Source organism: Hoplias malabaricus, chromosome 1, assembly GCF_029633855.1.
Source record: "Hoplias malabaricus isolate fHopMal1 chromosome 1, fHopMal1.hap1, whole genome shotgun sequence".
In the NCBI taxonomy this organism is placed as follows: Eukaryota; Metazoa; Chordata; class Actinopteri; order Characiformes; family Erythrinidae; genus Hoplias; species Hoplias malabaricus.
The window spans coordinates 49,873,991-49,886,110 of NC_089800.1; the positions used below are offsets into that span (position 1 = coordinate 49,873,991).

The 12,120-nt window shown below is 40.7% G+C and overlaps 1 protein-coding gene across 1 annotated transcript in view; it reads right to left on the bottom strand.

Annotated features, from left to right (window-relative positions):
- Positions 1-12,120, bottom strand: part of gbe1b (glucan (1,4-alpha-), branching enzyme 1b) — a 128,669-nt gene that overhangs the window by 27,346 nt on the left and 89,203 nt on the right. The window contains exon 14 of the mRNA XM_066665916.1: positions 5,799-5,929. Within this exon, the coding sequence (XP_066522013.1) occupies positions 5,799-5,929 (131 nt within the window). The remainder of the gene's footprint in view (positions 1-5,798; positions 5,930-12,120) is intronic.

Sequence of the window (12,120 nt, forward strand, 5' to 3'; positions counted from 1 at the left end):
CAACCAAGGCCCTGTTGCAGGTGGTAGTGCATCCAGACCATGACAGACTACAGATCATCTCCTCACACCAACTCATCCGGATGTGCCTCGTACTTGGAAGAGCTAAACCAGTTTTATGCTCATTTCAATCACAGCAATGGACAATAGACCACATGGTGTGAGCCTCCTCATGCAGGTGTCCCCCGCACACAGCAGATGTGTGCTCATTATTGAGCAGAATGAATGGACAGAACACTGCCAGGCCTAACGGCATCCCTGGACGTGTCCTCAAAGCAAGCGCTGTAGAGTTAGCTCAGATCTTCACTGACAGCTTCAACCTATCACTGACCCAGGCAACTGTCCCCACATGCTGGAAGACAACCGCTATCATACCTGTGCCAAACTGCCCTGCTGCTGCTTGCCAGAATGACTTCCACCCTGTCACACTCACCCCTGTTGTGATGAAGTGCTATGAGAAACTGGTTCTCGGTCAGCTGAAGGAAGCATTTCTTTCGTCACTGTATCCTCACCAGTTTGAATACTACTCAAACAGAAAGACAGAGAATGTGATTTCCACAGCATTTCATTCTGCCCTCACCCACTTGGATAACAATGGCACTAATAACTGGATGTTGTTTGTTGACTTCAGCTCTGCTTTCAAAACACTCAACCCTACAATGTTGGTCACTAAGCTTAGTGTCTTACAGATTAGCGCACTTACCTTTCACAGGGTCCTGGACTTTCAGATGAAAAGACTACATTCTCTGAGGTTGGCCAATCAGGGCTTTTAGCCTCACTCTGAACACTGGTATGCCACAGGGATGTGTGCTGATTCTCAGCTCTTCTCCCCATTTACCACAACTGAGGAACTCTGCATAGTTTGCAACATCATTGTCAAGTTTGCTGACGACACCACAGTGGTCAGCCACATTGATAACAATGATGAATCTGCCTACAGGGAGGAGGACCAGCACCTGGCAGCATGGTGCTCCTCCAACAACCTCTTCATCAACATTGAGAAGACAAAATCAGTCATTGTCGGCTACAGAAGCAAACACAATCCTGTACAGACACTTTCTGAGACTGAATAATCTTGTCCAATCCTTAAACTTTTATTGCTGCACAATCAAATGTGAACTGACCAATTGTGCAACTAGTGCTATGTGTGCAGAGCACTCAACATCCTCAGGGACTCATCCCACCCCAGCTGCACTCTGTATAGTCTCCTGCCTTCTGGGAGGAGATACAGGAGCATCCGTGCCAGAACAAGTCGGCTCAAGACCAGCTTCATCCCAACATCCTTCACTCTACACTGCACTGAAACACATTATTGCCTTACTACAGCACTGGATTCTCACCACTGCCTCACTGCACTTATACCATGCCATTTTGTTGCTCTTATGTTTATTGTAAATATGTTCTTATTCACCATTATCACAAATAAATGCATGTGACACAAGTTGAATAAGTTGAATTGATTTTTGCCATCTGTCTGAAGGCATCTATGCTGAATAGAATATATTAACATTTTATTGTGTAGAAAGCTGCAAGTTCTTAATATTTAAAAATAAAAGGCTATGTCTTATTAACTTACTTTAATTCTAATGCTAATTTCTTACTAATGTTTTGCCATTGTAAGGTTTGCCACATTTTTTTATTAATATTTTATCAGGTCCACAGTGACTAATGGAACTGATTATATATTTTTAGAAGCACTTTCACAAATTTTCACTCCAATTGCAGTTTATTGTTGCAGTTTTTACAGGAGTTCTTGAGCCACTGCATTGCAATAATTTCCCCCCATTCATATGTATCATCCAGCAAATATATTCAAATCACTGCAGAGATATTTTATTCTACTGACAGCAGGTGATGTTGGGAGCAGTTCCCTCTGGGAGCATTACGAGTAATGGTAGCCTAAGGGAAGAGGTAACAGCAGGCCTTAAGCCATCAAGAAACCCACAAACAGGAGTGAAGTGGAAAGGAAGCCGATTGGTTGCAACCACCAACATCGTGCAACAGCATCTGAAAAGCACCTAAAACCACCCCTCATCTTCTCCAGTATATTCATCCTTCAAATTACAACCTCAGCCCAGCAATGCTATCATCAAAATAGTCTCATTTAGAGAACACTGTCCAGGTCTGCCTTTTCTAAGCTGCTATTCCTACTCTGCCCTCTCAATAAAGGTAAGTGAGGTAATGGTAATGTGTATATGGTTCTTTAATGTTCTAATTACATTGCTTTACACTCAGCTGAGGTAATGGAGCATTTAGGTCAGTGCTATAACTGTATCTACAGTTATTTTCACTTCTCAGGTGGACTGAAAAGATTAACCGTGTCTATACAAAAGCTATAAACAAAAAATAAATAAATAAAATGAAGTGTGGTCTCTAGCTTTTGCATAGCACTCTAACCAAACCAGACATGCCCAGCTAATAAATTTAGCTAAGGTTATGACTACTTTATTCTTTCTGATGCTTCTTGGCACAGACAGTGGTGGATGTTGATCAGATTGATTACACTGTTATTTGTAAGACAGATAGACAAGCGTTTCCTGTTGCAAGGCGTGATGCTGAAGTTTTGCCTGAGGGTCTGGCTGTTATATATTCAGGGAGAAGCTGCTGATAAGGCTGAATAATTCCGAGTGGCATGCAGGTAAATGTACCTGACAGATAATAAGAGAGGGATGACCCGACACAGCCGCAGCAGCCTGCTGCCATGCTGTCCTATCAAAAGCACATCAGTCCAGACAGCTAGCGCTTTCATGCCGATACCCAACTGGGAATTACAAGTCTCCAATCAGCTGGATGCATTGAAGCACCTGAAGAACCCATCCATTGATAGAGGGAGAAAAAAAAGAAAGCAAGAAAGAAAAATAATAGGGAAAAAAAAGGTCTGAGCACCTGTCAAAAGATGATGTCAACAGAATTTTAATGGCTGCTCTTTAGAGCAGGGCACTTAACTCAGGGGAAGCACTAGCATTCTTTTCTTCTCAAACTTCTCTTTTTTATGAATGGAGGGAAGAAGTTTGAAAATCTAGATTGGTGTTCATTTCACTGAAATGACACAAAGCGTTGCATGGGGTCATACAGTCTTTACCAACTCTAGGTGTGCACTTTCTACAAAAAAGGTCCAAGTAAAGGAATAATAAAGAAAAGGAAACCAAGCCGCCAGCTAAATAATGCATATTTGCTAGAAACATATAATTAAATAAATAGGAAAATTCCTATTTAGCAAACATCTTGCACAACATATTTACCACCATAGCTTTATTGAACAAGTGGTTTAAACAAGGTCATTGATGGAAAAAGTATTTGGACGTCTTAGCTATTGACCCCTTCCAAAGAGGGTAATTGGAGTCACTTCAATCAATTCAGGTATGGATTTGACCTGCCCTGCATTATAAAAAAACAAACACAATTTTGGTCATCTGCTCGTCACAACAGAAGTTCAATAAGGGACAAAATCAAAGCAGGTTTCAGACGGCTTCCAGAGCAAAGTTCATAAGACTGGAAACAGTTTTTTAACGGCTACAAATGGATTTCTAAAATCTCTGGCCTTTGTCATTGCAGTCTTAAAATGTAATTCAGCAGGAAGCGTATTCTAGGACTAGAATCTTTAGAAAAACATTCCTGAATGTGTATAAGATGTGAGTAGAGAAAAAAGAAACAATATTTTCATAATAGTGTCTTTTCTATCCATGTTCCATAAAGAGTTACACTATACATAAATAAAAATAAGTACAATAAATAATTCAAAAATTAATAAAACTGAAATAATACTAAAATGGGTGGCAAAGCAGGTGGTGTCGCAGTCTCCAGGGACCTGAAGGTTGTGGGTTCGAGTCCTGCTCCAGGTGACTGTCTGTGTGGAGTGTGGTGTGTTCTCACTGTGTCTGCATGAGTTTCCTCCGGGTGACTGTCTGTGAGGAGTGCGGTGTGTTCTCCCTGTGTCCGTGTGGGTTTCCTCCGGGTGACTGTCTGTGAGGAATGTGGTGTGTTCTCCGTGTCAGCGTGGGTTTCCTCCGGGTGACTGTCTGTGAGGAGTGTGGTGTGTTCTCCCTGTGTCCGTGTGGGTTTCCTCCGGGTGACTGTCTGTGAGGAGTGTGGTGTGTTCTCCCTGTGTCCGTGTGGGTTTCCTCCGGGTGACTGTCTGTGAGGAGTGTGGTGTGTTCTCCCTGTGTCCGTGTGGGTTTCCTCCGGGTGACTGTCTGTGAGGAATGTGGTGTGTTCTTCCTGTGTCCGTGTGGGTTTCCTCCGGGTGACTGTCTGTGAGGAGTGTGGTGTGTTCTCCCTGTGTCCGTGTGGGTTTCCTCCGGGTGCTCCGGTTTCCTCCCACAGTCCAAAAACACACGTTGGACTCAAGAAAGTGTCGGTAGGTATGAGTGAGTTAATGTGTGAGTGTGTGTGTTGCCCTGTGAAGCACTGGCGCCCCCTGCAGGGTGTATTCCTGCCTTGCGCCCAATGATTCCAGGTAGGCTCTGGACCCACTGCGACCCTGAACTGGATAAGCGCTTACAGATAATGAATAAATGAATGAGTGAATAATACTAAAAATGCCCCTGAAGCAAGGTACAGAGCTAGATATTAAAAGCAGCTATTGAAGGTTTATACAAGCCCAATAAAATTAACACATTCTATATTCTGAGGGCGAAATGTTCTTAATTTCCTATTTCAAATAGGTACATGACCATCCAGACATAAAAACGTTAGTCATCTGAATCCGGCTTTACTCACCTTAGCTTTTAGGAGGCTGGCAGTGATGGATGAGGACTCACACACAAAGCTCACACTGTCAGCAGACGCTCCAAAAGTTCAGTCATTTCCAAAACTAGCATCCGGTTCATGGACCTGGGCTGTGAAGTCTCAGTGAGCCACTCTTGCTGTCTGTAAATGGCCAATGTCAGCAGATGCAATCTATCTAGCACCCTCTTCCTTTTTTATGGCAGCAGCGACGGCCCTTTCCACCTACACAGGCACTTTTTGAAATCAATCCAAAGACACAAGGCTGCATGACTGCTTGGTGCCCTGGCACACTCTAATAGAAGTTTGCAAGTATGTGTGCGCATTTTCTGTGTGTGTGTGTGTGTGTGTGTGTGTGCATGTGCGTGCGTGAAAGCCTCAGGTTTAATGAAAAAGCACTCTGGACTTGCTGGGCCGGCCTTGTTTACCTCCTCCGAGTCAGAGTGGCACTTTCATCTGTCTTCTGCTCTAATTGGATCCTCTGCTCCTGCTCGCCTTCACAGAGCAGTGTCACCACGCTCCCGGCAGCACGTTTTTACCTTATAGACACACACATGAATACAAACTCACTGCAAAGCCCTCACTGTGTGTGTGTGCGTGGTGTTTCTTCTTGCTCTCATAATCACAGCTATTGAACATGGCCTCTATGCTCTTTGCATTTCCTCCATGTCATTTTCAGCGCACACATCTATTTTAAGCTCAAACAGCTATGGACGCCACAGAGAGTCACTGCCATTCAGGCTAAATGCAAATCTACACCGCTCCCAGGCACACGACACAGACAAAGCACAGCGCATTCTTCCCAAGCCCAAAGTTCACGCTTTTGATAGTGGCAGCCACAATTGTGGTGTTTTCCTTACGGCGTCAACATTAGAAAATCACAAAGGATTTAAAACTATAATTTATCTTTCTAAATGTTCATGGCAACTTATGTCAGTTGTCTGTCAAAGCTAACTTAGGTGTAATGTAGCTTTAAGAACTTCAGTACATTATCACTAAACTGACAGTCTGATTTATTTCTGCTTATTCGTAACATTGCTATAAATGGAGCAAACATCAGGCTGGTTTAAGGATACTTTCCTGGTGGTCCCGCTGCCACTCTGTAGCTGCTGTAGCTGTTCGTAGGGTGGAAGTTGAAGATGAAAATGACATTAGCTCTATCAAAAACAATCACCTTGTCACCCTCATGTTTGGCACTGATAAAGGCCTGAAAAAACAGAACAGAAGGAGAGATATCAGATGAACTGGAAAGTACAGCACACTTAAAGAATGATTTCTTAAAGATCCTAACTGTGCCAGGTTCTCTAAAAAGATACAAGGTATTTGACGGTACATTAGTGTAAAGAGTGTTTTCAAATGAAGAAAACATATAATATAAAGATTCTATAAATGTTCTCTTATGTGAAGTGAAAGTGGATATAAATAAATTAAATCACATATCAAGCAAACAACATTTATTTAGGAAGAATGCCTGGTAATGGGAAACCCCCTGAAATGCACAGTTCTTTTGTAAAACATTGATCAAAATGTGTGATTCCTTAGGCAACCTAACTGTGTACTGTGGTGCCAGACAAGGCCATTTACTATCAATATATGTTGCAGGATTGTTTACAGTTACCAACTGGCTATAGAAAAAAATCCCTTTAGACAATAAGCAAGAGATTACTGTTGTAATCCCACCCTCTGTTTTAGAGTCCTGCCCACTCAGGACTCTCAGCAAGTACAGCTTCAGCAGAAGGAGAACAAGCTCTGCGCTTGGACAGACTTAGCAAACTTAGACAGAAAGCCATATTTAGTGCAAAGACATACATTCATTCTTCAGCTCAAACCAAAATAATGTCTATTACAGTATATTTCTGAATATTTATTTATGAATGTTTTTTTTAATCAAGCCATACACAAAATCAGTGGTTCCCCAATGCCCTGTTGGACATGTGGAACTATCGCAGGTGGTGTGCAGAAAGGCCAATGAAAGAGAGGTATAATGTCACTTTATTTTGTTCAAAAATAGTTGCAGTTTTGTATGAACTACAATGTTAAAAATAAATAAAAAATGCGTTCTGGAAGCAAAGGACATACTGTATTCTCATCTACAAAAGGAAGGTTCTGCTGAAAACGTTTAGGAACCACTGCACTGACAGTTTACAAAGAGGGGAGCCCTAGAAGGAGGAAAACAAAATGAAATTGAAACACGAGTGATAATATAAATGAATAAATGTGATTGTAAGCACATAAGATAAATTATCTGTAAACTGAATATGATCAACATTTGTCATTACAACCCAGGCCCCCTCCCATTTACTCTTACAATAGACTAATCTCCAAGCTATTAGCTCTATATGATGATCTACAGCACTTGCCACAAACAAATCACAGCTGTGATGTTATTTGCTCTAATATATTCTCCATTGTGTTCTGTCGCTTAATTAATTCCCAGTTACACTTAAGTCATTTTTAACGCTGATTTCTCAAAGGAGCATTTTCAAAATAATGTGAGACTTCTAGATGCTGTCAGTACACTCTCTGTGACTGGAGTATATTCCGTGCTCACTAGAGCAGGCTAAACTGTTCAGCAGATTTAGCTAACAGACTTGCAGTCTTCAATAAAATTCACACACAAACTTTCCTTTTTGATCTTTGCTAAATGAGTTAGGGTAAAAGCGTTATCTGAAAGAACATATCTTGGAATAAATCACAAAATAATAATAATAATAATTAAAAATGTAAATATAAACCACTGTTGGGTTGTAACTAACATTGGGAATGCCGTGGGTGTGCAAGTGAAATTTAGAACTATAAAGGAGGCTGCTCACTGTTCTTTAATGACATGCACAGATGACACTTGGTAAACAAACGTTTGGAAAAAATATAGACAGAAACGTGTCAGGTCTCAAACCTCAGCAGCTGGTAGGAAAATGCATCAGTAGCAAGAAAATCTAAAAAGCTTATTTTCTCAATCAATGAATTAAAACACTAGTCAAATCAAGTTTATTGGTATAGTGCTTTTTACAACTGATGTGCAAAGTAGACATTGTCTTTAGTGGAAATCTTTGAAGCTGCTTTGTAAATATATATATATATATATATATATATATATATATATATATATATATATATATATATATATATATATATATATATATATATATATATATATATGTGTGTGTGTGTGTGTGAGAGAGAGAGAGAGAGAGAGAGAGAGAGAGAGAGAGAGAGAGAGAGAGAACTTGCAGGTGTAGTTAGTTAGACTCTGGATATAAACAAATCCAAAGAGACATAAAATAAATATCATAAGCCTGACAGTAATCAGCCACAGAATGAATCCAGATGGATGAAAATCAGTATTAAAAAAAGTTAAATATTCATATTACACAGCAGTGCATGGTTTTATATACAATTCTGCTCATGTATAATTATCTTCTATACATGTTTTGTAAAAGAGCTGTGCATGCTGTACATGTGTATTCTGTAAGTGAAGAAAATGAGCCTTTACTCTCAGTGGGATTTTACCCTTTCCCTATTAAAATAGATAAACAAGTAAATAAAATATAAGCACAGTGCTTTGATTTCAGTATAGTAAGCTAAAAATATTCTAAAGTGTGATGCTGCAAGTGGGGCCTTTGAGGTTCAGAGATTTAATCGTCAGTGGATTATTGAATTAATGCTGTAAATACCAGCTTTGATCTAAACACCAGTTTATTTCCTTTATGTTACAAACCTCTAGAAGAGTGACATAACAACAAACATGTTTACAAAGTGCCTTAATGTGGAAAATTGAAGAAATTAGACCTAACTTCGCTTCATACTTCTTTCTTGTTGTGTGGAATAGACAAGTGCACTGTCGTGGAGAGAGCATTGCACCTGTGGAAAATAAATGCATTTTTCCCAAATATCTGTATAAATTCACAAAAAAAAAGACCCTGGGCTATTTATTGTCTCTGCTGGTGCACAGTGTGGAGCCGAGTTATTGTCCAGTCAGCCAGTTTACACCACAGAGGTGTGGGTGTGATTCCATAGCGGTGTTAACATCCGTGCTGTGGCCCTTTCAAGCCTGCTGTGCCTCATCTTCAAAGTTCCCGGCAGACACACCTTGGCCTTTTCAAAATGAGTGTCCCCTGGATGTCGTCCCCCTCTCTGTAGTCAGCCAGACCACCATTCAAACTTACTGCCCCCACCACTCCACTTCCCCAGCAACACTCCTCCTTCAAACACCAAAATAAAGACCCTCTCTCTGGAGAATTTCCCTGAATATCCAGCCAGGTCTAAACAAGCCTGACCTAAGGAGACGGCAGAGCAGGGGGTGGATTCAGAGTCTAGTCCACACATACAAAACACTGGAGGCACATTTTGTGTTGTATGGAGCTCTGTCAGTATTTCTGTAACTGGGGGGTATGGGTTTAGTGCTCAGTGAAACAGACTGTTTACATAAACATCATAAATCTATTTTGCAGAGATATACTACACCATTAATCAGGCGGGATTAGTTTTACATGTTAATTTGTCCGGGCTGTATCTGGACTGTTTGTACACTGTCCAAAAAACCTGTGACTGTGGTGGTATACTCTGTAAATTAAATGTGCTACAAAAGGTTGTTTGTGCGATGCCATAGAAGAACCACTTTTGGTTCCATAAAGAACCATTTTTGTTTAAGAAATGCGTGTTTGCTGAACCTTTTAAAAGGTTTAAACATCCATCACTCGATCTTAAGATTATTTACCCTTTTAAACATATCAGCAAATATGTTTTTTATGGAACCAAAAAGTGGTTCTTCTTTGGCATCGCTCAAAGAACTTTTTCTAGTACCTTTTTAAGAGTGTACTCTCCAGGGCACATATTCAGTACCTTTAGTTAGGGAATGTAATTGTACCTTAATCTATAATAATTAAAGATTGTAAAGTTGTGTTGATTTCATACTGTGCATACGGTGGTGCAGCAGGTTAGTGTCGCAGTCATACACCTCCAGGGACCCTGAGGTTGTGGGTTCGAGTCCTGCTCCGGGTGACTGTCAGTGAGGAGTATGGTGTGTTCTCCCTGTGTCTGTGTGGGTTTCCTTCGGGTGATTGTCTGTGAGGAGTGTGGTGTGTTCTCCCCGTGTCCCAGTGTGGGTTTCCTCCCACAGTCCAAAGACACACGTTGGTAGGTGGATTGGTGACTCAAAAGTGTCCGTAATTGTGAATGTGTGAGTATGTGTCGCCCTGTGAAGGACTGGCGCCCCCTCCAGGGTGTATTCCCGCCTTGCGCCCAATGATTCCAGGTAGGCTTGGACGCACCACGACCCTGAACTGGATAAGGGTTACAGATAATCAATGAATGAATGAAATCATACGACCCATTTCCTCTCCAGGACACGGTTTTATAATGAAAAATTATATATATATATATATATATATATATATATATATATATATATATATATATATATATATAAAACTCTGAGAGTGTGCGGGATAAAATTTCTGCAAGTTATTATACATGTCCTGGATGTTCAGGTTACAATCATATGACCACAGATGAACATATAACTAACATACAGCACACTACTGAAGCTATGTTTTCAACAGCACGTTTACTTAGACGATAGCCAAGTTACTTAAATATATGAAAATATCAAAAATAACCTTAAAACTGGCTATTGCTATAAGATGATGCAGAACATTTGGAATTTTTTTTTTTTCATTCGATTTTTTTGGGAATACATTGTTTTTTTTTTGTGTGAACATGGTGGCCAAGAGGATTTATGTATAAATAACCGCACAAATGTGGACAATGCATTGGGATATTACATGTTCTTTCTTTTCTAACTGTATTATTGCAAGTGTTTAGCCAGTAGTGTGTCTGCAAATATTCAGCTTTATGGCTGGACCTCTCAGAGAATGTGACTTAGGTCTAAGTCTAGATAGATGATGAATCTGTAAAGCCCTGGACTAAATCCAGAGGAATATCAGCCAAACTGTTACAACCCCAGATATCCACTAATGCATTTAAACCCTCCTCTATTACATTCACTATCACTTGAACCGAGTCTCCTGCAATACTGTGTAAGACCCTGCTATAACACACCAAGTCCCCTGCTTTCACTTCATCTTCCATATGGCACGGTGTTATTAATATCAGAGGATCTTCTTTACATTAGCCAGGGTGCTCTGCTGGAATTTCACACAAGTGGAGACATGTATGGTGCTCTTGGATCATTTTATGTCCATTGCAGCATCATGCTTTGTTTCTCAATTCCTGTTAAATTAGCTTTGTTACAAACAGGGTTAGATGAATAATACATTCGTGGAGGGAGTAGGGGTGTCTCTAAAAGCTTATTTTTGTAGATGTAAGCAGGCATAGACATTTGAAATAACATTTGTTTTGTCATATTTTGACACTATACATGTGGCATTTGGCAGAATCTGAAGTTATGTTACAGAGGGAGTCCATTGCAGCATTTGGAGTATTGTCCAAGGACTTACAGCTATAGTGTGTTGTTCCTGCCTGAGCAAGGAATCAAAGCCTGGTTTGTCACCTCTGACCATTACCTTTAAGTCTAGTATCAACAAAAAATTTTTGTCTGATTTTGGACAAGAGGTTAACAGTGTGATCTGAATCTCATAATGATCCTGACGATGTGATCTACAAAAAGTTCAAGTTATACACTTCTATTTCAAGCAGAATTACTCAGAAACCATATAAAAAATGAAATATATAATCCACGTTCAATAAAGTCTGGAAGAATGCACAGCAACAATTACCAGCAGCATTCCTGTGAGGACTCAAGGTCACTGTGCTCTACAGAGGAAGGTGAAGCAGAGTGTAATCTGCACCCTGGATCATACAGGGAAGCTGGAAAGTGTTAGTGAATCAATTACACAAGCTGCCTCTTAATCCAGTCAATTCAGTCCGCTGCTCTCCGTTTTTATGATCCCATTTACTGCAGAGTGAGCGAGTGAGAAGTGCACAAAGAGGCTAAGACTCTCTCCCTCTCTGATTCCCTCTCTTCTCCCTCCCTCCTCCTCCATGGCCCTGCTACTCCAATACAAGTCAGCAAGGTGGGAGATAGAATGAGAGCCGAATTACTGTACACTGCAATGCCCATGGCTTACTGCTGTGGTGGGTTACCTTCCCAGTGCACACTCCCCTCAAGTTCTGCCCGATTACAGACCCTCATTGTACCACGGTGGAACACGGCCACAGAAAAGAAATGAAAACAAAACGATTGAATTGGTGCCTGCTTGGTTTCGAAGGTATGAAATTGATTTCTTTCAGGCAAAATGAATGGATGTTGATGTCTAAGAGAGCTACAGCGCTTAAAGGAAGAGGAGCAGAGATGCACCAAAAAAAGTCAGGGAAAGCAGAAGAGGAGAGCTCTAAAAGGGAGCAGGGTGATGTGGGATGGGAGTGCAAATATGGATG